At 36.2% G+C, this 27,096-nt stretch overlaps 3 protein-coding genes across 6 annotated transcripts; all 3 read right to left on the bottom strand.

Annotated features, from left to right (window-relative positions):
- Window positions 1-1,938: 1,938 nt before the first annotated feature.
- LOC133519927 (cuticle protein 8-like) lies at window positions 1,939-26,007 on the bottom strand. Of its 3 annotated transcripts, XM_061854138.1 has the most exons (5): window positions 24,985-25,748; window positions 24,595-24,879; window positions 24,079-24,087; window positions 2,519-2,776; window positions 1,939-2,299 (listed from the first exon to the last, which is right to left on the bottom strand). In XM_061854138.1, exons 1-5 carry the CDS (start codon window positions 25,015-25,017, stop codon window positions 2,030-2,032), a joined length of 855 nt encoding a protein of 284 aa, XP_061710122.1. In that variant the 5' UTR covers window positions 25,018-25,748; the 3' UTR covers window positions 1,939-2,029. The 3 variants fall into 3 exon arrangements, with proteins under 3 accessions (XP_061710122.1, XP_061710120.1, XP_061710121.1); XM_061854136.1 differs by lacking the exons at window positions 24,079-24,087; window positions 24,595-24,879; window positions 24,985-25,748 and adding an exon at window positions 2,960-3,030 and having other exon boundaries at window positions 1,941-2,299; window positions 2,519-2,830; XM_061854137.1 differs by lacking the exons at window positions 1,939-2,299; window positions 2,519-2,776 and having other exon boundaries at window positions 22,923-24,330; window positions 24,571-24,879; window positions 24,985-26,007.
- On the bottom strand, window positions 5,391-8,487 carry LOC133519909 (uncharacterized). Its single transcript, XM_061854107.1, has one exon. It carries the CDS (start codon window positions 8,485-8,487, stop codon window positions 6,469-6,471), a length of 2,019 nt encoding a protein of 672 aa, XP_061710091.1. The 3' UTR covers window positions 5,391-6,468.
- On the bottom strand, window positions 8,475-19,647 carry LOC133519912 (uncharacterized). 2 transcript variants are annotated; one of them, XM_061854110.1, is made up of 9 exons: window positions 18,927-19,647; window positions 17,800-18,003; window positions 16,792-16,845; window positions 16,232-16,294; window positions 15,022-15,084; window positions 14,402-14,533; window positions 13,878-14,065; window positions 10,976-11,138; window positions 8,475-8,646 (listed from the first exon to the last, which is right to left on the bottom strand). In XM_061854110.1, the coding sequence occupies exons 1-9, from the start codon at window positions 19,132-19,134 to the stop codon at window positions 8,519-8,521; spliced, it is 1,203 nt and encodes a 400-aa protein (XP_061710094.1). In that variant the 5' UTR covers window positions 19,135-19,647; the 3' UTR covers window positions 8,475-8,518. The 2 variants fall into 2 exon arrangements, with proteins under 2 accessions (XP_061710094.1, XP_061710095.1); XM_061854111.1 differs by lacking the exon at window positions 16,232-16,294.
- Window positions 26,008-27,096: the final 1,089 nt, after the last annotated feature.

Raw genomic sequence — 27,096 nt, 5'->3', positions numbered from 1 at the left:
CAGATACTGTGCAATATAAGATCAAACAGATCAATTTGAACGTACACTGGTATTAGAATGGCATTTAACTTATACACGATAACTGAATAATATTATGATTCAAATATCATCCTAACGTTAGTAGGTACATACGTTTGAATTGGCCTGAAAGTTATTTATATCTCGCGTTTTTCAGTCTCCTGCAACGCTCAAGCCCCGAGATGTACCTATTTACATACATCACGAGTTGTCAAAAGACACATTTGATTTTTGCTATTACGTGGATGTTAGCAGAGGTTTTCATTTTTATTAATATTGAATAAAGTAATCTAGGAATTTAAAGAGTTTTATTTTGAATTCAACGACTTAAACTAAAAAAAAAGAAATCATTTTTATTATATAGGTACAGCCAACATTCCTATAACTTTAGCGGAAGTATGCCGCTTTGTGGATTGGACGTCTAGATTAAGTAGATTAACGGACCTCATATAGGCGCACGTGTAATTAGATTTTTCATTTTTGTATTGAACGGAGTTGCTTTAAAATTTAAAGAAATCATTTACCTAAAGTTTACGATATACCCATTGTTTTTGCCATTGCATTCTTATTTCACTTGTTGTTATATATAGGCACATCTAATTTATAGACATATACATATCCATAAAATATTAAAACGTTATAAGTAGATGGATATTTCACTGTAAAGTAAGTAATTTAACAAGATAATATGGAAAATATGATTGTTTCTTTTTTAAAGTACGTAACTAATGCAATACTTGTTAGCACAAAAACAGACTTTGAATTGAACATGTAAGTGAAAAAAAAACGCTGTACTGAAGTAATTAAATAAAAAATTATTAACTATTCCGTTTTCATTGTTTTTATTGCGTATCTCTGTATCACATTTTCAACTACTAAAAAGGATTCTGGAAGAAATCATTCTTTAGCGATAACACCGCCTGTTGTTTACCTCTAATTTCATCTTCTTTCATTTAATGTGTTCTACTTTGTATCGATATATGTACGAGTACATATCGGTGGTCAATAAATGAGAAGTCCCTAGGAAAATTCAAAAATGCTACGAGAATTCAGGCATCTGGTTATAAATAGTGAGTTTTACTGCAATGTTCTGCCGCCAGAGTGCAGCACTAGCACTTTCATAAACCATAGAGTAACTTATACATACTTACATGCCTTAATCTGTTTTTTGACAAGTTTTTACAGATAATAAAATATGACATTGATGCATCAAGACCGTTTGTTTACAAAGGGCCTACCGGAAAACGCGAATATCGAAATTTAGTTATCTGCCTCTTAATCGCTCGAATATGCAAGAGTGATAGGGATAACGAAATTTCGATTTTATTGTTTCACGGTAGACCCTCAAATTGTGATGGATTGTGGTAGTGGCGCTCCCTACGCAGAGTTCCACGTAATATTCATTATTATTGAATCCTTTATAAATTGGATTCAGTTACGTATATTGCGCCAGTGCTGCAGTGATAATAGTAATCTAAATATGTACGTTTTCATTTTCTGCTCTCATGCTCTGATAGAGGAGCATTGTTGACCTAAAAAGTGTGCAGAAAGCGATATGTTTCTGCACTAGAGCATTTTACGTAAGATTTTTTTTAAGTAAGATTTTTTTCATGTATTACTATAAGCAATTTAAATTTAATTATAATAGATTTGTTATACAATTTCCATTCTGATATTTAACTCACCATTCCATAAACAACGATACTTTTACCTAAATGGTTAATTGAAAGTACCCTCAAGGAATGCTATAAAAAATATACTTAGCCATGTTTAAAAAAAACACGTATTTTACTTTCCTCGTATTGGAAATGAAAAGTACCGTATTTAACTCGGATAAAAGGCATCATTATTACCTTTCATCCCTCGGTTAACAATCTACTATTTCAGTATGAAGAACTGGTCATCCACTCTCCTCTTGAGGGGTGATTTGTATTAAAAATCCTTTTTTCGTGTTTCATTCGCAGGTATTCTATATTTACAATAAATAACATTTCTTAATCAAAATAACAATTTAGTGGTGGTAGTAGACGGGCGCAGCCTTGACGAGGACGGGAGCGGCCTTGAGGACGGCGGGCGCGTGCGTGGGGGCGGTGTTGTGCACCACCGCGTTGAAGCCGTTGTGGTCGTCAGCGGTGTACTCCACGGTGCGGATGGAGCCGTCAGCCTCGTGGAAAGAGTAAGAGCCCTTCACGACATCTCCATCGCGGGTCTCCTGCTGGGACTTGTTGTCGCCGGTGTGTCCGTCAGCCACGGAGTACGTGTACTCGTATTTGGGGTACGCCTGTAATATATATAAAATATTAATAACGTATATTATTTACTTAGGTACATTTGTTACTCAAAAAAATATACATACATTCTGCAGTTTTTATTTATTAGCTTTAATAGGTACAATGCCTCCTTGTAGCTATTATAGCAAATAATATGATATAAATATAATCATATCGACATAATATTATCATGTTGATATTTTATTTTATGACTGCATTGGTCAACTCACGATTTCTTCCTCGTGGTGAGCTACGACCTTAGCGATGGGGGCGGCGTAGTGGGTGGCGGGAGCAGCGTGGTAGGCAACGGGAGTGGGGGCGGCGGCGTGGTGATAGACAACGGGGGCGGGAGCGGCATGGTAGGCGACGGGGGCGGCGACGGCCAGTTTGGCAACGGGAGTGGCGATCAACTTGGCGGAGTGATGGGGCTGCTCATCGTGACGCACGATGCTTTGGGAGGAGACGGCTTCAGCGTGTGAGTAGTGGGGCTCAGGCAAGAGACCAGCCTGAGAGACCGCCATGAACGCGCAAAGGGCCACTAACTGTAATTAAAATAATATTTATTTGTTATGAATTTAATATAAAATTTCGTATTAATTAGTATATATATAGGTACATGTTTTGTATAAAACAAACGTAAAAGTGTATAGGTAAGTATTTGATGAACTTACTTTGGAGAACATTTTGTGAGCTTTCTCTGTCGTGTATGAACAGTGAATGATAAATATTAAATAGTTCTTGCCTATTTTATAGTATACGAATAAAAGTAACCTGTTTGAATTGCTACAATGGGTATTAGACATATGTAAGAAGAAGTCGACCTTGCCCCAGGTCAGTTCATTCTGTCTATCATACGACTGACTAATATTTTTTTAAACATTGTTGTCAGAATAAAATGCTTTTACAATCATAAGTAAAGAAGCTGATTAATCGTTTAGATGATATAAATTTAGTTAAAAACACAACGGACAAGAATATGGCTATGTTTAGAATATAGTTTTTCATAACTGCAATTAAAAATAATACACTAAAGAAGACAAATAAAAAACGCCCGTATTCATTTTGTTTTCGTAATGTTTCTTTTTACGAATTATTATAATCACATTACGGCGAGGTTTCTTTTGTGGACTCCTCCTCAGACGCGTGTGAGCTTTATATGCGGTTTTATCCTTTGTCTCCTCGTCCAGGCTTCTTGTATGCATGCCGTCTACCGCCAAGACTACCCCAGGGGTTACTTTTGACATGAGGACTCCAGTGTGGAATTATTACATCTCGATGTGCAGGTTTCTTTATTCCAGGGATTTGAACATCACGCGCTGTCCGCGCTAATATATGAGTACGGGTAACGGGTTCCGGGATGCGAGGACGCGGGGATATAGACATTGGTTCATGAGTATTCAGAAGTCCAGGAAGTTTTATATCTCTTGCATTGCGTGTATTGTAGCCCGGGTATGTTGGACTACTGTCCCTGTCACCAGTAGATGTTCTGAGACTATCCTCCACCTCGCTTGGGGTCGGGTGAATCAACGCTGGGAGTACTTCTTTGGTTAATCTCTTGATATTCTTGGTGGGGATCTGGTATAGTTGAATCACTGAATTGCACATTATGTATGGATACAAGATTTGGAATATTGGTTTCTGACGGCGCTATATCATCTGTTGCTCTGGCATAGCGAAGTAGATTCGGGCCTCGCCGTGGTGGCTGGTATGTCGGAATTATACTATTAGGTATACCTAATAGGTTTAAACGTAGGACGATGCGGTGGTCAAAATGTAGGTAAAATTATCCTTTGGCTGATTGATCCAGAGCTCTTAACATGACAGTTGTTTTTAACATCTCGAGTGCATCTCAAATGCTTGGGATAAACTGAGTACCTATTTTATTGACTGCCAAGTTTTATACCCTAGTTTAAGGAAACTCATGTTCTGGAACATTAACTCATGGTCATGACAGAGAAAAGGTCGGGAACACTTGTAACTTGATCATTTAGTTAGTAGTAATGAAGCTATATAATTTTACCCTGACGACCGAAATGCGTACATCCCAGGTAGCAAATTTTCGTCGTCACGACGTCCATTCACGGTCATTTCAGACGTTAATGACGTCGCTACTTTCGTCGTACAGACGTTCGAAATGACGAACATATGTCATAGCCTCACGACGTCTCTAACGACGTCGTATTGGACGTCTACCAACGTCGTTGGTAGGACGTCCAATAGTAACGGAATATGGACGTCTTCCAACGTCGTTGGTAGGACGTTCAATAGTAACGTAATATGGACGTCTTTTAACGTCGTTAGTAGGACGTCTTTTATTAACGTAATATAGACGTCTTCCAACGTCGTTGGTAGGACGTTCAATAGTAACGTAATATGGACGTCTTTTAGTAACGTAATTCAGACGTCTTCCAACGTCGTTGGTAGGACGTTCAATAGTAACGTAATATGGACGTCTTTTAACGTCGTTAGTAGGACGTCTTTTAGTAACGTAATATAGACGTCTTCCAACGTCGTTGGTAGGACGTTCAATAGTAACGTAATATGGACGTCTTTTAACGTCGTTAGTAGGACGTCTTTTAGTAACGTAATTTAGACGTCTTCCAACGTCGTTGGTAGGACGTTCAATAGTAACGTAATATGGACGTCTTTTAACGTCGTTAGTAGGACGTCTTTTAGTAACGTAATATAGACGTCTCCTGTAGGGCAATTACGTAAAATTTCGTATGTACGTTGAGGCGATCCAAATGTAATTTTTTTACACAATGAATGACATTTGGATCGTCCTAACGTACGTACGCAGTATTACGTTATTACCCTGCTGTGATGTATGCAAGATACTACGACGTCTTCAAAAGAAGTCCTATTAACGACAAAATGACGTTCAATTGGCAAATACAATAGACGTCAATGGGACTTCAATTTAAGCCAGTTATCATTCGTTTATTGAAGATGCAATTGATATATTGCACATACGAAATATTTTGCCAATTTATTAACTAAACTCACTATCATTAAGTAACCATTACTTCCCAATGACGACTATTTGTCAATTGCATGCGACGCGATTCTGAACGGGGGCAAGAAAAATAAAAAAACCCCAAATGTACATCAAGGAACTAGTAGTTTAATAATAACATAATTATAAACTAAATATTAACAAGGTACTTTTTAAGTATTTTAAGAGGCCAGTCAAATCGTCTTAATACCTTTATTTGATCCTAAATTTGTGTAATCCGAGTTTGCTCCATTCCAGAAGTTGTGGAACTTTTTTGCTATTAAGTTTTTTTCTTGTAGTTCAAAAACGGTACGTCCGACGGAAAATTTGATCTAGTCACGATAACAAATTACATCTGAGGATCGGAAAGATACCCTTATATGAATTCGTAGTCAAAGATTGTAAACACGGCCGCCACTTTGAATTTCTTCTAAAATCCGAATTTGTTTTCACCAGTGTCTGATCCACAACAAGCTTGCTGGTAGTGACATTGTAATTGATGGTGGGTTCCTTCTACATCGAATGGTTTTGTTAATCCAAGGTAAAATGTAAGGTTCCCAAAATTTATCAACACCTGGGATGGAGCAAACTCGGATTATATGGATTTAGGACCAAAGGAAGGTATTCAAATGATTTCCAGCTTGCTGGAAATTAATTCCACAAAACGATTTTGGTTCTAATTTGATTGGCCTATTAATAAAAGGAGAGTTTTTTTCACTAATTACACGCATAGCCCAGTCAAATTAAACAAAAACATGCCTATCAGGAGAGGTAATTACCGGACTTCTGAAATTAGGCTTATTATGTTACTCCCCACCACCGGTGACTTAAAATTTTCTTCAATCTTACGTACAATGACGTGCAAAATTTCGTGGCCTATTTATGAATGGATTCTTTCATAAATATTATTTAACCAGATTGTTTAATTTGCCTGGGCTACTCATAACATCAATCAATCACAATATGCATGGAGCATAAGAGAACAAATAAAACAATTCCCATTAGTCTCTTGGGGAATTACACATTTTGAAATAATGTCACACAGAGGTAAAATGTTGTAATCAGAAATTCAGAACCCAGTTCAGATACTTTACAAATATCAATTCACGCAGAGTAATAAAATTAAAGCTTTACAGGAGTGTCACACACAATACCATGTAAGTTGTTGGCTACTCGTAGCATCAATCAATCACAATATGCATGGAGCATAGGAAAACAAATAAAACAATTCCCATTAATATCTTGGGGAATAACAACACATTTTGAAATAATGTCACACAGAGGTAAAATTTTGTAATCAGAACTGAGTTCAGAGACTTTAAAAATATCATTCATCGTAGAGTCATAAGGGTATGTATAATATGAATCATATTTAACAAATTCTTTTCCATAAATGAAGAAACATTGCTTTTCATTGATTTTACAACTTAGAATATTGTGTATTTCAACTATTTTACCATTTGCATAACAAAAGCAATCACCTACACGAACGGTTTTAACATACAATGTAAAACCGTTATATACAAGTTTCTTAAAGCATTCATAAACATTGTTATCAATAGGCGTTGGTCCTAAACTATTGCAATAAAAAGCAGCTGGTAACTCTACTTCATATTTTGGAGGCAATGATGGCTTCATTTCTTTTAATCTTTTAACAATTTGTAGTAATGGTTTGTTAGGCGACCTTACCAAATGTTTTAACATGCCCAAATAATTTTCGAACGGAAATGCGGAGTAATTGTCCAAAGCGCCAAATAAACTAACATCATCGCATAAATGACATAACATATGAACATTATAAACTATAAATGTACGGCCATAAACAGTTATGGAATGTTTTATGAACATTAATAACAATTCGTGCGCTAAACCTGTACCTCTTTGGTTAATATGTTTAGGAGAAATGAGAATTGTTATAGCACAATGAAACAACAAAAAATTTTCATATAGTGAGACCGGAAGAATATTTTTTAGAGCTACGGGTCCCGTATATAACAAAAACATCCTAAATTCTGTAGCTTTCCAGCGAGCCAACTCGCTCAAACTTCGCGGTCGCCTGTTAAACTCTACAGGTATATAACTGGCACAGTTCAACAACTTTTCCGAAATTGCTTTCACTAAACGACTACTTAAGCGAACATTTAAATCACCGCCGACCCAAACATTTAAAAGTTTCCTCATGACTCCTAAACATACGGCGTGCATGTAATCGACGGGAAACGATGCTACTAAATCTATAGGAAGGGCAACAAGTGGAGACTCACCGAGGTGATGGTCTTCATCAGACTGCAAACGAAACTGTATGTCAGTTCTCCTAGTAGCAGACGCGCTGTTATAAATTACTCGACCCTGAATATATTCACCCGGGTCTACACATTTATCACAAGATGAATATCCACCATGTGTTTTAGTACATTTAATGAAAGCTCTAGCAGGAGCGTCACAAACAAAACTATGTACTTTGACTACATAACAAATCCCTTCGAAATCAATTCCATCATTAAGTAATTTAGATAGTTCATCAACAAATGGGTCCAAAAACAGAGTCAAGGGCGAAGGTTTAGAATTTCCACAGAAAAGAGATATTACAAATGGTTGTGCATTATGAAAGTTTTTGATTAACCCTAGTATAGGCCATAATTGTGTATTGGAACTTTTGAAAAGCGGCAACCCATCCACGTTAAACGACAACAATATTTCTTTATTTTTAAATTTGGTTACACTGTATAACTTTAATTGTTCCTGAATTTGATTCATGAGACCAATGTGCACTAATTCTCCAGACTCCAAAGAGATACTTGATATATTCATTGGTGTATTTAAAAGGGTTCTGCTATCTCCAGGTAGGTCGGGACAAATAGGATTAAGAATTTTCAACAGACTGTTAAGAGCATTGTGTGGAATTTTGTATTCTACAGTAGCCCAATGTCTTAATTGAGATGGTAAATCTTTGGAATTATCAGATTTTGAAACAAAGTCTGCAGAATTCTGTTCTAAAGATGTATAAATATTTTCGGCGATACTACTTTCGGAATTGGCTCTGTGTTCCGGGATACTGCTACAACATGTAACTGTAGCAGCGAATGTACTTTCTGGTGACAATGCTAAATTAGTTGATGATGGTGATGGTATATTTGTGAATGCAGCAGTCTGGTGAATATCCAATAACATTTTTTGTTTTTCTTTCCTAACTCTTCGAAACATTTGACGGTCACCTACCAAAACTTTTTTATTTTTATTGTATGCCATTCTGATGTACACTGTTATCAAGCGCTTTTTTTGTTCTCTCCGGTGCGTGCTTGAGCCAAACTTTTATACCGTCTTCAATATCTTTTTCTGTTGTTGTGGCACTTTTTAAGCTCTCTGTAAAAAAAATATGTTTGAATCATACCTTTTACGTTTTGATGAAACCCACAACTGTACAGTCAGCATCAAAAGTAGCGGATCAAATAACGCTTCATAAGTATCTACCATTTTGTAACAGCTTAACAAAAAGTGATGTCTTTAACAACTAAGACTGTAAAAGATATACTTTTGAACGCAAATTTTACAAATTTATCTTTATTTGGAAAAGTTATCCGGAATATCAGATACTTTTGGCGCGTTATTTCGTCCGCTACTTTTGACGCTGACTGTACACAACTGCTTTGAACATTATCTGAAATTTGAGACAGATTTTGAGAAAATCGACCAAATAAAATAAAAAAATTGAATCTGGTACAACCATCCCTACCCCTAGGGTTCTAATCATGTGTGAAGTGATTTCAACAATTATTATTTTATTTAAAAGGTTGCTTTAATTGTTATCTCAGAAATGTTAAGTAGATATTGTAATAAACACTCGCAAAGGTGGCAAAATTGCAAATTCATTCGGAATTTTTTTGATAATTAAAAAAATGTTTTCAATATAGAGGCGTGATTATATTTTTCCTGTAATATTTATGATAATATTAGTGTTAAGTATGTAAAAAATTCATGGATTTTCATTAGTAAACTTCGGAGATAAGGAGGGATAAAGGTATTTTTCCTTCATGAATCATTTTTTTTACTACCTATGAAAAACATTTTTCTTTAAATATATAAGTACCTGGGCGACCGAGTTTTGCTCGGTTATAACTATTTATTGTAATATGGTGGTGTATAAAAAACTAAAGTTAGTCTCCGGGCGAGATTCGAACCCGTAACACTCGTTTCTAGCCTTCCGCGTCTTAACCCGCTGGACCAGACGGACAGTGGCCAGCAACACGAAATTAGCGACCATATTCTGCGTCGAAAGAAAAACGCATGAAAACTCGAAAATACGCGTTTTCCCAAACAAGACTAATCTAGATCGATTGTATACCCCCAAAAACCCCCATATACCAAATTTCAGCGAAGTCGTTAAAGCCGTTTCCGAGATCACAGAAATATATATATATATTTAAGTATTTATAAATATTTATATATTATATATATCGTTGTCTGAGTGCCCTCAACACAAGCCTTATTGAGCTTACTGTGGGACTTAGTCAATTTGTGTAATAATGTCCTATAATATAAAAAAAAATATATATATATATATATACGGAGTCGCAGCATAAGGGTTCCTTTTGTACCTTTTTGGTACGGACACCTAAAAAGATCAACTTTAAAATAAGAAGTCATAATTTATTTTGGTGGCATTTTTGAGGCATAGACTCGCTAAGTCTATATATAACCTGACAGCACAGCTCTAATAAAAATCTAGTTAGCTACTCCAAAGTCCAATATAAGGAGTATCAAAGCATTTCAGCGAAATCGTAAAACAGAGTATCAAAAATTTCAGAGAAATCGTAAAGTTATTAAGAAATAGATAAGCTTAATATGGGTAAGTAGGCGTTTCGGTGATGTCCTTAGCTCTAAGATTTACAATTCTGCTGTAATGCTACAAAGTGGGTTGATACGTTGCACGGTATTCGGAGGCTAAATGGTTTCTTTTTAAATGGTTATTGTCACTTGACTACCAGGAGACTGAAAATTTACTTCTAAAGGTAGTTTAAGGTTAACTCTATAGTCTATCTAAACCTGTGTCCAAGGAAATCAGTTTCTGTAAAACTGTAATGTTATTTATTGGAAGTTCTGTATTATTTAACCCATGCTATGGACCCACCCGATATCACTTCAATTTTTGTATTGTACTGTCTTGTTTTGTTTTGCGTGCAATAAACTTAAGACAATAACAGGACTGGAGTGGTTGTTTCTCCATACAAACGTGCTCAACTGGTTTTTGAAGCTAGAGTAATTATTTTCTCAACACAGTTTATTATTATTAATATCTGTGTCTGACTGTTTTGCTTTTTATATTTGTTTTTTAAGGCGCTAGAGCACTTCAAATATTCGCAAAAACGGCCTAATTTACTAGGCCGCAAAGAGAAACATGGTATTCAAAACTGACATCAATCAGCCTAAAAAGCAAAACATTCTGACAGAAAAAATTTCATTACCATTTAGATCTCAGAATTTCGGTACATTTGGTTAAGTTTTGGAGGATGAAACAGTTGCGTCGTTTTTTGATATTTGCAAAGGATTTTTCGCCTTGTTCTTATCGCACTAGTTTAAGGAGTAGCTTCCGTTAGCGAGACGTATATATTTTACCAAAAATATTTAAATCTCAGCTCCTGTATCCACTTGAGCCCTAACCGCCGTGGCAAAAAGTACTAGTATTAACACGTACCAACAACACACGCCCGGAGACGTAGTTCTGCAAATGGCTTCTTGTCTGATCTTTTACCGTAAAAGTTGTACTTGCTTGCCATAGAGTCAGACATTGCAACTTTCATAACTCTAGATACTTTATTATTAACGCCCTGTCCACCAAGGCTCTTGAAGTAGGCTACCTGTAAATATTTCTTATTACAAAAACATTTACAAACTTAACTATACTGCAGATCATAAAATAACGGGTTGGTATTTCTCTGAAATCGTATAAAAACCAATTTGTCTGTGTACAATTCGTTGAGTGTCAATTTTTTGTACTATTTGGTACCTGACATCGAAAAATTTGTACTTAACTTAAAATCTCTAAATATTGAAAATAAAGTGGTCAGCCATTCTGACGTCAGGTTGATAGGACCAAGTCCAGTTCCCCCTAGTTGTAGGGGTTATATCGATAGAATCCAACTTTTGACAAAGATTTAGTACCTAATTTGTACCTTTCATAATTATTCTTCTTATTTTATTTTGCCTTACCATAAAAAAGTTACAGCTAGAATAAACTTTGCATGTGCACAGTGGCAGTCAATGTGAACCGGTAGAAAAAAAAATTAAGGAGTTCGGTAAGTGGTTGTATATTTTAATTAGTACCTGGGCGACCGAGCTTTGCTCGGTTATAACTATTTATTGTAATATGGTGGTCTATAGGTGATAATCTTAACTACATTTTTTTACTAAATTAAACTTGTCTAAAACAATAAAAATTAAAAAATTATATATAAACTTGAACATATAAAAAAAAAAACAAAAGTTAGTCTCCGGGCGCCCTTTTGAGATGTTGTATTGCGTATATAAAGGAGGACAGCTTTTTGGACAGTTTCTGGATGTGCGATTTCCAGTTCATGTTAGTGTCTAGATCGATACCCAGTACAGTAGCTGAATCAACAGATTCCAATTTTATATATTTGTAATTAAAAATAATTGGTAATGCCGGTTTTTGGTAAGGTTTGAATTTATCTACCGAGTGAAACACCAGTAATTTTTTTCTGCCAACATATGAGCAGTGGCCGGAATTCTCATGGCAGTTTTAATTGTCATGAGGGCCTTCTCATTTATCGACTTTCGATATACCGATTTCGATACAATGTATTGGTACCTACATCATATTAAAAAAGATTAAAAGTAGGGGTAAATAACAAGCGATCTTAATAGTTTCACATTTAATTACTTCAGTTCTGTGTTTTAAATTAAATTACTTCTTTCACAGTAAAATATCCATTAACTATTATAACTTTTTAACATTTCGTGTTCTACGTTGTATCGATATATGTGTATCGGAAGTCGATAAATGAGAACTGCCACATGGTATCTGCATGAGGAAACAACTCAAGTTTGGTGTGTCTCAACAAAAAATGTTGTTTTACTCGGGAGAAAAATTGTTTAAACCTTGTGCCTTGAAACCCTCGCAATGCTTGGGTTAGTTACACAACTACTAACCCCTTGTAAAATTAATGTTTAAGCTAAAAATATTTACTTTTAAACTAATTTTCGGGCCCGGTTCACATTGACTGGCTGCATCACTTAAACCACTTTGCACATGCAAAGTTTATTCTAGCTGTAACTTTTTTATGGTAAGTCAAAATAAAATAAGAATAATTATGAAAGGTACAAATTAGGTACTAAATCTTTGTCAAAAGAATCTTTTGACAAATCCATCTGATGGATTCGATATAACGCCTACAACTAGGGGAACTGGACTTGGTTCTGTCAACCTGACGTCAGAATGGCTGACCACTTCATTTACAATATTTATCGATTTTAAGTGAAGTACAATTTTTTTAATGTCAGGTACCAAGTACAAAAGAAACCGGTCAAGTGAAAGTTCGTTTAACTCGCGCACCGAGGGTTCCGTACAAACGTTCAATTATCACATGGTACTATAAACACGAAAGACTTTTGATCAGAAGTAAACTAATTGTAAGCATTATTATGTACAGCGCCATATATCGGCAAATTGGTTATCTAATTTTCGCGACCTTAAATAATATGTACATTGGTTTTTCAGGGATAAATCTTTATCATGTGAACCGAATTGAACAATTTTTGTTTTATTTGAAAGAAAGTTTTTTTTTATGTAATGTAATAGAAATTTCATGTATAATAAACACTTGTAAAGGGGGTTAAATTGCAAATAAAAATTTGAAATATTTTTTGATAATTAAAAAAAGTTATCAAGATAAAGTAGTGACTATATTTTTCTTGTAATGTTTACAATAATGTTAACGTTATGTAAAAAATTCATAATTTACAATTTGAGCTCTTTCAAACGTTATCCCACTTGACCTAGTAACTGGACTTTGAAATGTATTGGGCATTTTCCACAATTAATAAAAATAAATTTAAAGAATACCTAATACTTTCAAAGTGTTAGGGTTAGCATTCTTCATGACTATTCCAAATTTCAAATCGATAGCTTAAGTAGTTCTCGAGATATTTATCAATGTGACAGACGGACGGACGGACAGACAGAGTGGCACCATAAGGGTCCCTTTAGTACTTTTATGGTAAGGAACCCTAAAAAGGTACTAAAACTTGGAGTAACATTCGTTATAAATATATGGTCCTGACATCCTGACACTCGCTAAGAAACACATAGGTATTAAAACTTGGGTATTAAATCAAAAAACGTACTAGTTTGTACTTCATGAATAGTAGATTCGGCAGTTATGACTCCTGCTTCCTAAAAACACGGGACTAGCCGGGTCCACACAGCGACCATAAGCACGAGGCAATATCCTCGCGCGTATGCTCGCTCTGTGTGGATCCGGCTACTTACGACGTTACGAGGCTATGCCGGTTATTATACCTATCCGGTACGCTTGTAGTTTCGATGATACTATCGCATTGACAAACTTAAAACTTACCACGTTAGCATGGTTTTCTTGTGACGTTAATAATTTTTCCACAATTTCCAACTCCTCCGAAGTTTTGATGGGAAATTTGAACTCTGGTTTTAAATCCAATCTTGTATGTTTTTCTCGCAAAATCGAGATGATTATATCATTCTGGGCCTTTATGTGGGCCAGTAGTGACACCACTGTATCTTGCAAACCTGAAAGACAGTTATGTTAATGTAATAATGTATTAGTGATGGGTCGCAGGTAAGATACCGAATGTATGTATGTATAAATAATATAGCCGCAAAGTATTAACGTTTTACCAGCCGTGAACAACAAGCGTGTCTTAACCTTTTTGACGCCAATGATGGGTATACATCATTATACGCGTCGCAGCGACGCGTCGCTGAGCTCGACTTCATGTCGCTGGCTTCGTGTAGCCGCGTTCGAATGCTATTTCATAGAAATACATAGAAACCAGTCAGTGACGCGGCGACATGAAGTCGAGATCAGCGACGCGTAGTTGTGTTTCAACTTGTACCTTTACCTACCTTTTAATCCTTGACCACACGATGGCGTTGCTGGCACGTCGCTGCCGAGATTCGGTAGTTGTTGATTTCGCGACCAAGGACTACGTATGCGTGAAACCGGAGTTAGCCGCCCCTCGCCGTCTTCTGTTAAATCTGACAAGTCAAAAATATTAACAATACAAAACTTTTCCGGTACCTACCTATCAATAAATAAAGATGAATACGTCATTTCTAAAAATCGTCCTAGTAGCTGGTTTGATAGTGCACAAAAACCCTGCACTTTGTGACTATGCGCTGAAACTTGGTACAGTCGATTCTTAGCTGGTAGATCCAGACCGGGAGGGACATGCTTCTGCAGCAACAGGCAAGTCCATCCATGTAGGTTCTCAGTTGTTATTGACCTTCGTGCAACCCCAAGTAGATAGACAGGGCAGACTTTTGAACCAGCTAAGATTCAACGATGCCAAGTTTAAGCGCATAGTCACAAAGTGCAAGGTTCCCATACAACGGCGTGCAATATCAAACCAGCTATAGCTGTTTACCCTGTAGAAATGAACATAGGAATGAACACCACACACATATTACACATACATGAACATGAAAATCAAACCACCGCAGATGGTTAAACATTGATATCTTACCTTGCAGGACACTGTTTGTCAAGACAGGAAGCCCGTCAACTACATTCAGCAATGAGAGGGTTTCTGTTGGCAAAAAACATTAACATAATATGTATTATATTTATTTTCCATGAGTATTAATAATACAATGCACGCTTAGACCGACTTGCCCAGTCCAGAGTAAAAAAAACCGGTCAAGTGAGTTCGTTTAACTCGCGCACCAAGGGTTCCCTACAAACTTTCAATTATCTCATGTAAAAATACAAAAGACTTAATGACCAGAAGTATACTAAGTATAATTGTGTACAGCGTCATCTATCGGCAAATTGGCTAACTAATTTGCGGGACCTGTGTACATATGTTGTTTTTTTTCTTTATCATTCGAACCGATTTCAATTTTTTTGTTTTATTTGAAAAAAATGTGTTTTTTGAGTAATCTCATACGAATTTCAAGTATAATTAACACCAGCAAAGGAGGTTAAATTGCAAATTAAATTTCGAAAGGTTTTTTGATAGTCACAAATACGTTTTCAAGATATAGGCATGATTATATTTTTTCTGCCCTCTGGGCGGAAAGCGTCAACTTTGCTCCCGCTGCGCTAAACGAAGTTGCCGCTTTCCGCCTTCGTCGAGCAGAAAAATAGTATGCGCACCACGGGAGGAAACGTAGGATATTCCGTCCCGCGTTTGCCACCCTCGCCTTCGGCTCAGGTGACAATTTGTTTTACATTTCCCTTCATTAATGATTATGTTTCACTATGAAAAAATTAATCAAAAATTGTTTTGAAATGTACATTTTAGATCTTTGAAACGATACCCCACTAGACCTACTAATTTGAAATTTTGTCCTCTCTTCATATGGGGCATTTTTCATATTTAATAAAAATAAAATAGAAAAATAACACTTTCAATGTGTTTGGGTTAGCATTGTTGATGACTATAATATTCCAAATCGATAGCGATGTGACAAACAGACAGACAGACGGACGGACGGACGGACAGAGTTGCACCATAAGGGTTCCTTTTGTACCTTTTTGGTACGACACCCTAAAAAATAAATCACCTGTGGTTATGTCGCCGCGAAATAAACTATCCGTCCCTTTGTAATTAATACAGTTAGAATAAGATGGGTAGTCTATCTAGCGGCGACATACTCTCGCGCCAATCATGTGCTAGGCTTACTGGTAAGAATAATATTCTATTAGGTATGTATTAATTATGATTTACTTACTTTCTGGTGTTAAAGGGGCTTCCCGGGAATCTCGGGTAATGTTTGGCTGAGCCTGACGGGTATCTGTACAAACCAAACATATTATTTTTGAGATTTCTTTGGAATGTCATACTTCGATATAAAACTAGATAAAATATTCACTCTTGATTTTAAGGGGTCCATACCACAAAAGGAAACTGTCTCTCCATGCCAAAACAGTGCTCTAACAAAAATATAAGGTTGACTAGAAGAACAGAGTAAGCAGTTAGCTACAGCTAGCTATATATACTGACCAAAAATTCATTTTTATACATACTTTTTCTTGAGTTTGTACTTATGTTTAATCGTGACAAGCAACGTCAAACACTGTGATAACAGGTACATTGAAAATAATATTTAATTTGTATGAAAAAAAGAAAATCTAGTCTTCATAATTTTTAAACAAGTCTGAACAACCTATTTTTTATGTCAAAGGTTACCTGTACCTGATCACCTTCTAAAAGTGATGCATTACCCAAATCTAATCTTTACCAGGTAAGGATAATATTCTTTTAGGTATGTATTAATTATAATTTACTTACTTTCTGGTGTTGAAGGGGAATCTTGGGTAATGTTTGGCTGAGCTTGACGGGTATCTGTACAAATACAAAACATAACATATTATTTTTGAGAGTTCTTTGTAATATCATACTTCTATATAAAAAAAAAAAACTACACAATATATCTATTTACTCTTGATATTAAAGGGTCCATACCAGAAAAGGAAAAACCTTCCATCTGTCTCTCCATGCCAAAACAGTGTCTAACAAAAAGATAAATTTGACTAGAAGAAACACTTAATGGTTATAACAGAGTAAGCAGTAAGCAGCTAGCTATATATATTGACCAAAATAAGTTTTTGTCAAAAACTTCATTTTTAGGGTTCCGTAGCCAAATGGCAAAAAACGGAACCCTTATAGATTCGTCACGTCCGTCTGTCTGTCCGATTATGTCACAGCCACTTTTTTCCGAAACTATAAGAGCTATACTGTTCAAACTTGATAAGTAGATGTATTCTATGAACCGCATTAAGATGTTTACACAAAAATAGAAAATAAAACAATAAATTTTGGGGGTTCCCCATACTTAGAACTGTGATAACAGATACATTGAAAATAATATTTAATTTGTATGAAAAAGAGAAAATCTGCAGATTTCATAATTTTTTAAAGTTGCTGAACAAATGTTGATCAGTTTGAGGAGTTACAATAATATGGTTTTATTATTTTCTAATGTTATAGGAAGCACCTGATATATCATATATTATATTTGCACGAGAACCATGGGACAAAAATACATGAAATAAACTGGCTGAAAGTTGTTTGATTATGAGAAAGCAGCAACATAAAATGGCAGTCATGAAGTAAATTCTGACACTTTGCACACCTATGAAGTTGCTAAACTGAATATTGTCAATATAAACCTTAGAAAAAAATGCTACTCTTACTATTCTGACACATGCAACAAGTATCTACAGCATCATAATTGTTCAATGTGGCGGGACTTAATTCATAAATAATAATGGCCCATTGGCTATAACCTCAACTTACCTCTATAGTAAGCAGCAGCAGCAGTTTTGTTGAAGAATTTTTTCTTAATTGGTGGTGGCCTTATGTGACCGTCATCTTCATCGCTTGTGGAAATATATCTGTTATTTCTTTTCCGCTTAAAATTTGGTTCTTCTTCTGCTTCAGTCTGTAAGTCTGATGTCTCCTCGACCAGTTTCAGTTTTCTTTTGGCTTTATCTATATCGTCTTTACATGCAAATAAAATAAAAATACACACAACATGCAAAAATAATAAATGAACACAACATAATGCATCCCTCAGTCAATTAAAACAAGGTTATTGGTAAATATGTAGGATGGAGTAGGAACAGGGTAGTAAGTGGTTAGTAGCACAGTCAATTATCCAATTACCTGGACACTACAGAAGTTATGTTAATACAGACACAATGCAAGGTAAAATTATCCCAAAAATGCTGCTACTTGTCTCAGCAATAGGTTTATGAAAATGACCATAAGCTGTCCATCCATATTAATATTATAAGTGTGAAAGCAACTCTCTTTCTGTCTCTTTGTCTGTGTATCGCTAAACTAATCGAAAATATTTTTTTTTACCCGGAACTTCACTAAATTATTGCTATACTGTTTGTAATTAAGATATGAATATATAAACTTACAAGATACTATAACAAATCCGAATAAATCCATAACACTGCTGTGACAATGACATTACCTACAGTAACGTAACATATTTTACTCAATATACCAACAAGAATACTACCTATATGTAGGTGTGTTGGTTTTTGTCTGGCACTAGTTTTCGTCCACTTGACGAAATTTGAATATAAACGTACTTTGCTGCACAAATTTGTACGTACCTATTGCAATCATTAATGTCAAAACAATATATTAATCTATTTACATAAAATGATATTTCGCAAATAGTAAATTAAAAATCAATCACATTAATTGATAATCTGTACGGAAATTAACGCAATGACTCAACATATTTTATCTTCGAAAAACTGAACTATCACAGAAAACGGAAACTTCCACCAACATTAGTAAGCTCTCGGTAAATCAAGAAATATTGCATCCAGATACCATACCTCTAAGTACGTGACTTACCAATAGCAAAATCCACGTGGTTCTTAAAATAAATATATACGTACCAGTCTCACAAAAAACTCTTTGGATGGCGTATCGTTTCCATTTCTCATCCGGTGTTTTGGTATCCGCCAACACCTTTTCAAAAGCTTTAGATCCCTTGACGGGTGGCCAAAATACCTCCCGACGCCTTGGCGTAATCCACTGATTCTTTACAATGGATATTGATCCGCCATCCTGATCACTGAATTGTATCACTGAGTATGTACTCATCACTGAGTATGTGTTTATCGTGTGATAAAACTAAAATATACCTTTAAAAGTCTCGAATTGCACAGCACCCACGGACGCGATACAACACAACAGACCGGGCAAACGGAAAAGGAGGGAAACGATACATGACACATGACACTTCAATCAAAATGTCAGAATTTCGTTCCGTTCCAACTTCTGATGTTTCTAAAAATAACATTTTTAAGCTTGTTTTGGTGTTATTAATTATAAAATCTATAAAAAAAAATACTGTATAACAACTTTAGAGTTACCGAAACAAACGGAAATGTTTTTTTTTACTTTATAAATATTTTACAATACAAGATTGACAAATTGATATCAAGAAACGAAACGCGTTATTTTGTCGGTTACATACGTCTTGATAGTAACCCCAAATAGACGTCAATAGAACGTCAATTTTGTGACTAAAATGGTACGTCCTACTAACAGAGACCCCAAATAGATGTAAATTTCTATAAGAAGTTACTACGCTAATATTAAGAATTACGTTTAGTGAAATAGGGCAATAACCGCGAAAATCGACGTTCGTCAATTGCGGGCATTTTTCTCTGTCACTCTAATGACGTCTTAGTGAGAGTAAAAGAGAAAGATCCCCTCAATTTGCGAATTTCGTTTTTCGCGGTAGGCCTGTACGTCTTTGACTCGTTGTTCGAAAATTAATAACGTTTTGTGACGCCGCTGCGGCGGGGCGTAGCGGCGCTGCAATCGCTGTTTCAACACGGCAGTTTTGCCAAGTCTTGTTTTTACAGAAGATTCCCCAATTACCATTATATTACAACCCCAATTAGACGTCAGTGACACGTCAATTTAATGACTTAAGAAGGTACGTCCTGATAGTGACCCCATACAGACGTCAGTAGAACGGCAATTTTGTGACTAAAAAGGTACGTCCTTATAGTGACCCCAAATAGACGTCAGTGAAGCGTCAATTTTGTGACTAAGCTGGTATGTCCTGATAGTGACCCCAAATAAACGTCATAAAACGTCAATTTTGAGACAAAGAAAGTACGTCGTATTAGTGACCCCAAATAGACGTCAGTAAAACGTCAAATTTGTGACTAAAAAGGTACGTCCTGATAGTGATCCCAAATAGACGTCTGTGAAGCGTAATTTTTGTGACAAAGAAAGTACGTCCTGATAGCGACCCCAAATAGACGTCAGTAAAACGACAATTTTGTGACTAAAAAGGTACGTCCCGATAGTGACCCCAAATTGACGTCAGTGGAACGTCAATTTTGTGTCAAAGAAAGTACGTCCTGATAGTGACCCCAAATAGACGTACGTGAAACGTCAATTTTGTGACAAAGAAAGTACGTCCTGATAGTGTCCCCAAATAGACGTCAGTAAAACGTCAAATTTGTGACTAAAAAGGTACGTCCTGATAGTGACCCCAAATAGACGTCAGTAAAACGTCAAATTTGTGACTAAAAAGGTACGTCCTGATAGTGACCCCATATAGACGTCAGTGAAACGTCAATTTTGTGACAAAGAAAGTACGTCCTGATAGTGACCCCAAATAGACGTCAGTGAAACGTCAATTTTGTGTCCAAAATGGTACGTCCTAATAATGACCTTAAATAGACGTCAGTGAAACGTCTACTCTCGACGAATAGAGTACTGACCTTGTTATGACCTATAAATGACGTCAATTGTGCGTCACTGACGTCAGTTTGCTACCTGGGATATGCTTACGACTTGTTCATACTGTGAGGTCAACATTTGCTAATAACATTGTTTTAATACAGCGGGACTTTTTGAGATTCAATTAAATACTGAATTGGTCGGTAACTTAGTATAAAATTACATCATCCTAAAATGTGCTTGAGATACAGAATTAAGTAAAATGTTTTAAATGGAATTTAAGTTAATTCTTTATAACATATCTTATTATTTGTATTTTTTTTCTACTCGTCGACTGTAATGGTTGAATTCACATTTCGTTTACATACGAAGTACTAAATTATAGTAATTGCGTACTCATGTATCCCACTCAACTATATGATTAATTTCGATACGTTATAGTCAACTGTAAAAAACATTGACCAATCACGTCCCGCCGCGCTCCCAGACAAAAGCTTAAAAGGGCGACGGCGCGCGTCGGGAGTCGCGCGTTTATGTCTACATTTTTGTCTAATGAGATACTTACCAATTTTCATTAATTATTTTGGTTATAAAGTGAAAAAAGGATTATTTTAGATGACCCGTAGGAAAAGTATTGCATACAATAGTGATAATCGCCGTGTGCCTGCTATACGGCCACAATTCAAAATTTTTAATTTTCTGGATTATTGCAGATTCGTATTCAAAATTGTTCAATTTACGACCTTATTTCGAGAGCCATAGCAGAAAAGGTCTTTAAGAGCCTTTTTCTCACAAGTGGCCTTATGGATTTGACCATAAATTGTCAGAAGATTCCATGCAATACAGCCACTTGCCTGCTCCCGCGGCGTTCGCACGTGAACCTGACGGTCCTTTTGAGTTGTGGCTATATAGCACACGTTACAAATGAAGCTTTTGAGTTGCGTCCTAGAAAATAATAATTAGTTATCATCAAAAATTAAATCACTTGGAAAGTCGTTACTTTGATATGTTTACATTTACTATTTACTTATTTGATAATGGTAAAGGCATTTTCGTGGTAATGACTGTGTTTAATGTTTTTTTCGGTATGTGTCCTAGCTATTCAATTTATTTCAATTAAAATGCTTTTATGAAGAATGATAGAAACTAGATATAGCTATGTTTTATATGCTTGCAAGTATTAGATCTAAAATTTCGAGGACTACGAGTAGATCTGCTAACACACGTAATGCCACCTCGGACAGTCTCTCTCGTGTGACACCTTTGTCAAAAGCGAAGGATTCACCAGAAAACAGAAGTTTTTCCGGTCTTGATTATGACCTAATGAAAGACATGTTCAAAGGACGTGGAAGACTATTATTGGACGCTGCTCGAGCCCTACAAGATTCACCACCAACTATAAGCGATTTTAATTTTTCCGAAAGTCACTCGCAATATACACAATGCATTGATGAACTATTACAGACTGATTATTACATACGTTGATTCTACTAAAGTAACGAAAACAAAATATTTTCTATAACAACGCTTTTTTTATTAGTGCTAAGTTGAAATACATTGTGATATTCGTTATTTCTTGAACTGATTACTTATAAGAAGTTATCTACTTGTAAGAATTAACTTACTGAATACATTATAATAAATAAATTGCCTGCAATATTCTTAAAGATGTTGATTTCACTAATTAGCAAGGAACAGTATTGTGTTTTGATTTCTTATTTTATAATATAGTAGGTATTCTAAATACTTTTTATTATTTTGAATGTTTTAAAAAAGAAGTTACAAAGTTTTATTTGTTCAAATTTTATAAAGAACCTTTTAAACAATTAATATTATTTGGTAATGCCATGGTATAATGTTGCCGATTATAAGCTAGTTACATATTATCGCGTACAGTGATCTTGTTCCTATCAAAGTTGATAAAATAAAGGGATTATAACTATTTTGGTGTTTTTATTTATATTTGCATGGTAACCTTTATCCAATAATTTTGTGTTTAAATTTGGCCGCATCCCAAAATCTTTAAAAAACGTTTTCGCAATACGGCCACAACTCTAAATACCTGTCTTTCGGGCCTTGTGTCTTAAAAATATACATTTTCTTTTAAAAAGTGGCGTAGTCATAAGGCCCTCCTTATAACCCTTTATATCATTGCGAGTAAAAAAAGCTACATCTCGGCATGTTGCTGGTGGCTTCCAGCGCTGATCTTCCGATGAGACCATCAAGTGAGAAAAATCACGAAAGGTAACAGACAAGAAGGAAAAAGACATAAAATAATATAGAGTGAACAAATTGAAAAATAGATAAAAGATAACGACTAAATTAAGTAAGGATTATTTATATATCAAACATCGTAAACATAGCACTGTATCGATCCGGTCCAACCATACCTTGGTTGAACATTACAGCTGCATACGCAACAAGCGCCAACGGTAGCTACACGAACTAAAAGACAACGACAGATCAGACCAATATCGAGCGTCCATTAGATCAATTTACAGGATTTTTATATTATCAAAACAGCATCAGAGGAAGACGAATGATAACATAATAATAATAATGTCCAGTTTGGGGAATGGTCTTTACAATCAGAGCAATTTTTGCGTCCTCACCACATAATGTATTTGAGAAATTAGGTAATCAAAAAGTGCGAAATATTGCCCCGTCTGGGTTGAACTTATTGGTCCTATTTAGAGCCAAAATATTTTTTTAATTACAATATATTCATCCACTATCCTTGTCTCTATTACCGTGATCTGAAATAAAAATTATTTATTTCAGGTCTACAACTACAACTCTAAAAATGCACAATTTTCGAAATACCAACGAACATTATTTGTAAAATAACTTAAAAAAATACTTAAAGTTGCAATTGAACTGATCGCGCAACAGTAGCGCCCCGGTAACGGTGAACTCTTGCGATATTCTCTAATTACAACTTTTTTGAAAATACGGATATGAACAGCACTGGCCGAACTGTGGTATCATTTGTGCACATTGACTTGTCAATTTAGTTCGCCTGATTCTGGAGGCAACTTATATCTTCGATTTTTTTGCCAACTGAATTTGCCAAGCAGAACATAGGAAGTTATGAGTTACTTATTAAAGAGGGCTATGTCTAAAATAAATTGCAAATTGTGGCTGCTACCAGTGCTGCTGTGGAAATATAATTTTTTACGTTTAAGTACCTATTACGTTTGTATGGCGAAGCGGTCGTTTACTTTCCACGCAAGGGATACTTTATATGAAAAATAGTTTTTTTGTGTTCCATTCTCAAGCATCTATATTTACAATAAATAACATTTCCTATATCAAAATAACAATTTAGTGGTGGTAGTAGACGGGCGCAGTCTTGACGAGGACGGGAGCGGCCTTGAGAGCGGCGGGCGCGTGCGTGTGCCTGGTGTTGTGCACAACCGCGTTGAAGCCGTTGTGGTCGTCAGCGGTGTACTCCACGGTGCGGATGGAGCCGTCAGCCTCGTGGAAAGAGTAAGAGCCTTTCACGGCATCTCCATCGCGGGTCTCCTGCTGGGACTTGTTATCGCCAGTGTGTTCGTCAGCCACGGAGTAAGTGTACTCGTATTTGGGGTACGCCTGTAATATATGATTAAATATCAATAACCTGCAATATTTACTTAAAAAATACATTTGTAGCAGAACCTTATTTTATCAATGGTTCTTTCGGAATTGTTTATTATTTTTGCAGTTTTTAGTTAGGTACCTACTTGCTATAATATCGAAAAAGGCGAAGTACCTACATACTATATACCTACATGGACAATTGGATATATCATGTTGACATTTTATTTTTGTACTTCAATGTCCAAAACTTACGATTTCTTCCTCGTGGTGAGCGACGACTTTAGCAACGGGGGCGGCGTAGTGGACGGTGGGAGCAGCGTGGTAGGCAACGTGAGCAGGGGCTGCGTGGTGGTAGACAATGGGGGCGGGGGCGGCGTGGTAGCTGACGGGGGCGGCGACGGCCAGCTTGGCGACAGGAGCAGCGATCAGCTTGGCGGAGTGATGGGGCTGCTCATCGTGACGCACGATGCTTTGGGATGAGACAGCTTCGGCTTGGGAGTAGTGGGGCTCAGGCAAGAGACCAGCCTGGGAGACCGCCACGAACGCACAAAGGGCCACTAACTGCAATTGAAACAATAATATTAAATTCTTCTGAATTGACAAAGATAGAATTTCGTGTACATTATTTTATGTAACACAGGATATTCAGATAAGTTCTGTACTTACTTTGGAGAACATTTTGTTAGCTTTCTCTGTCATGTATGAACAGTAAATGATGAATTTAAAATTGTTCTTGGCTATTATATACTATACGAGTAAAAGTAACCTGTTTGAATAGCTTTTGGTTAGCAATGTGTAAGTTGAATTCGACCTTGTCCCAGGTCAGTTCATTCTATCCGTCGGGCGACGGGATATTTTTTTTTTCATTTCTTATGGTCTGTGAGTCATTGTTTATCTAAGAAGCGGGTTGAAAGTAATACGGTCTAACCCTAGAGTTAATAAAAACTTTTTACAAAAAAGTAAACCGACTTATAAAAGGATGAAATAAAATATTATCCTTTTTAGGGTTCCGTACCCAAACGGTCAAACGGGACCCTATTACTGAGACTTCGCTGTCCGTCCGTCCGTCCGTTTGTCACCAGGCTGTATATCATGAACCGCGATAGTTAGCGAGTTGAAATTTCTACAGATTATGTATTTCTGTTGCCGCTATAACAAAAAATACTAAAAACAGAATAAAATAAATATTTAAGGGGGGCTCCCATACAACAAACATATATTTTTTGCCGTTTTTATAAATAATGGTACGGAACCCTTCGTGCGCGAGTCCGACTAGCACTTGGCCGGTTTTTTTAAGTATATTTGTTACCAACTGATATGTTTATAGTCGAAGACGGAGGAGGCCTTCTATGAAATTGAAGTCGGTTAAAAAGTGGTATATTGCTCTTTGTCCTCGTCCCATGAGCCTAGTTGTTGTTTTTTTTGGGATATAGGATGCAAACTAGCAGAGGCATTGCCTTCTTAACATTGCCTGTAATGCCAGAAGGATTGCAAGTGCGTTGTCGGTATTTATGATGGAAGAACGTACGTCTTTTCTCATAGGTTTGTAGATCGTATCGATCCGAAAATACCGCGGGCGACAGTTCATTTCACGGTTGAGTTGTGCGATGCATCAAGTTTCAAACAAAAGAAGTAGTTAACCGTAAAAAATATTTTATGATACACACTTTTATTGCCGACTGTACTTGCTATCCTTTTCATGTCTATCAAGTATTTCTTGATACATTTCAAATGAGCCTAAACTCAATATTATTATTGCATTGTCATCGGATATACGGAAGCATGCCAAATTTCAGCTCAGTCAGACAACGGGAAATGGTTCAAAATTAATATACCTATAGGTCAACTATCGAGAGTATTTTAATTATAATAAACACAAATGGGAGGAAAAACAATTAAAAACTTATAAATAAAAAAATTGTCCCAGATCGAGACCGCTTGGCAGGGTGCCCAGAAGGCTGGCTGCATTGCCCCTCTGGATGGCAATGCTTATCCGCTGGGCGAAGTACAGGCCAGCCCTCTGGTCACCCGAAGCCTCTATGAGGCGTTTTGCTAACTCCTTATAGAGGCGGCGCGCGCTAGGCCCCCACGGCCCTAGGGTTTCAACCCCAATATAAGTATAAAAACTATATATGCGGTGAAGCTAAATTAAATGGTTTTATTTCAATTTAAAGGATTATTACTAATTAAACTATAATATTATAAAATTAAAACTAGTATAAATAAATGAAAAACAATTATAACAAACTAACTGTATATCACAAGACCTACCTATGTCTCGTTCCGACTGTCACGTGATCCAAACGTGCCAAAAATGCTAGCGGCCACGGCATTGCCGCGTTGCACAGCCAGCGATATTTGCTGGACCAGGAAAGAGCCGGAACGGGGGTCGCTGCCCCTATCCCAAAAACGCCGCCCCAAATTTCTAATAAGTTTTTTGGACCAAGGCAAATCAAATTAAATAAAAACAAAAATATTAAATTATAAACACCAGTATTTTAAAAGTAAAACTCATTTATGCTACTTGGTTTGTATGTAGTGACATAATTAAGGAAAAAAGCTATAACTCCCTAGGGAGTAGCAGCAATTAACTATTATTTTTGATGAATACGTTAGATGTAGAATACAATTTTTGATTATTGGTAGGTATCAGTCGAATCGTTTAGTTTTGAGAATCAAATTGAAACAATACCAAATTCAGAAATTACACTCAGTCTGACAATCGTATTCTGTGCCCGAAACGCCTCTTACTAGTCTTACTAAACGATACTTGTCGTG

Source organism: Cydia pomonella, chromosome 7 (genome assembly GCF_033807575.1).
Source record: "Cydia pomonella isolate Wapato2018A chromosome 7, ilCydPomo1, whole genome shotgun sequence".
NCBI lineage: Eukaryota > Metazoa > Arthropoda > Insecta > Lepidoptera > Tortricidae > Cydia > Cydia pomonella.
The sequence above is the reverse complement of the archived record's forward strand: the minus strand, read 5'-3'. Positions and strand labels throughout refer to the sequence as shown.

What these genes read in the sequence shown, in the direction of transcription:
- LOC133519927 (XM_061854138.1), bottom strand. Translation starts at nt 25,017, where the DNA reads ATGACAGAGAAAGCTAACAAAATGTTCTCCAAA. An exon ending in CTAACAAAATGTTCTCCAAA is followed by an intron (nt 24,880 to 24,984) that starts GTAAGTACAGAA and finishes TTTCAATTGCAG; the next exon opens with TTAGTGGCCCTTTGTGCGTT. An exon ending in CTCACCACGAGGAAGAAATC is followed by an intron (nt 2,300 to 2,518) that starts GTGAGTTGACCA and finishes TATATATTACAG; the next exon opens with GCGTACCCCAAATACGAGTA.
- LOC133519909 (XM_061854107.1), bottom strand. Translation starts at nt 8,487, where the DNA reads ATGTTTCGAAGAGTTAGGAAAGAAAAACAAAAAATGTTATTGGATATT.
- LOC133519912 (XM_061854110.1), bottom strand. Translation starts at nt 19,134, where the DNA reads ATGAGTACATACTCAGTGATACAATTCAGTGATCAGGATGGCGGATCA. An exon ending in AAGAAAACCATGCTAACGTG is followed by an intron (nt 11,139 to 13,877) that starts GTAAGTTTTAAG and finishes AAATATTTACAG; the next exon opens with GTAGCCTACTTCAAGAGCCT. An exon ending in TCTCCGGGCGTGTGTTGTTG is followed by an intron (nt 8,647 to 10,975) that starts GTACGTGTTAAT and finishes TTTTTTTTACAG; the next exon opens with AGAGCTTAAAAAGTGCCACA.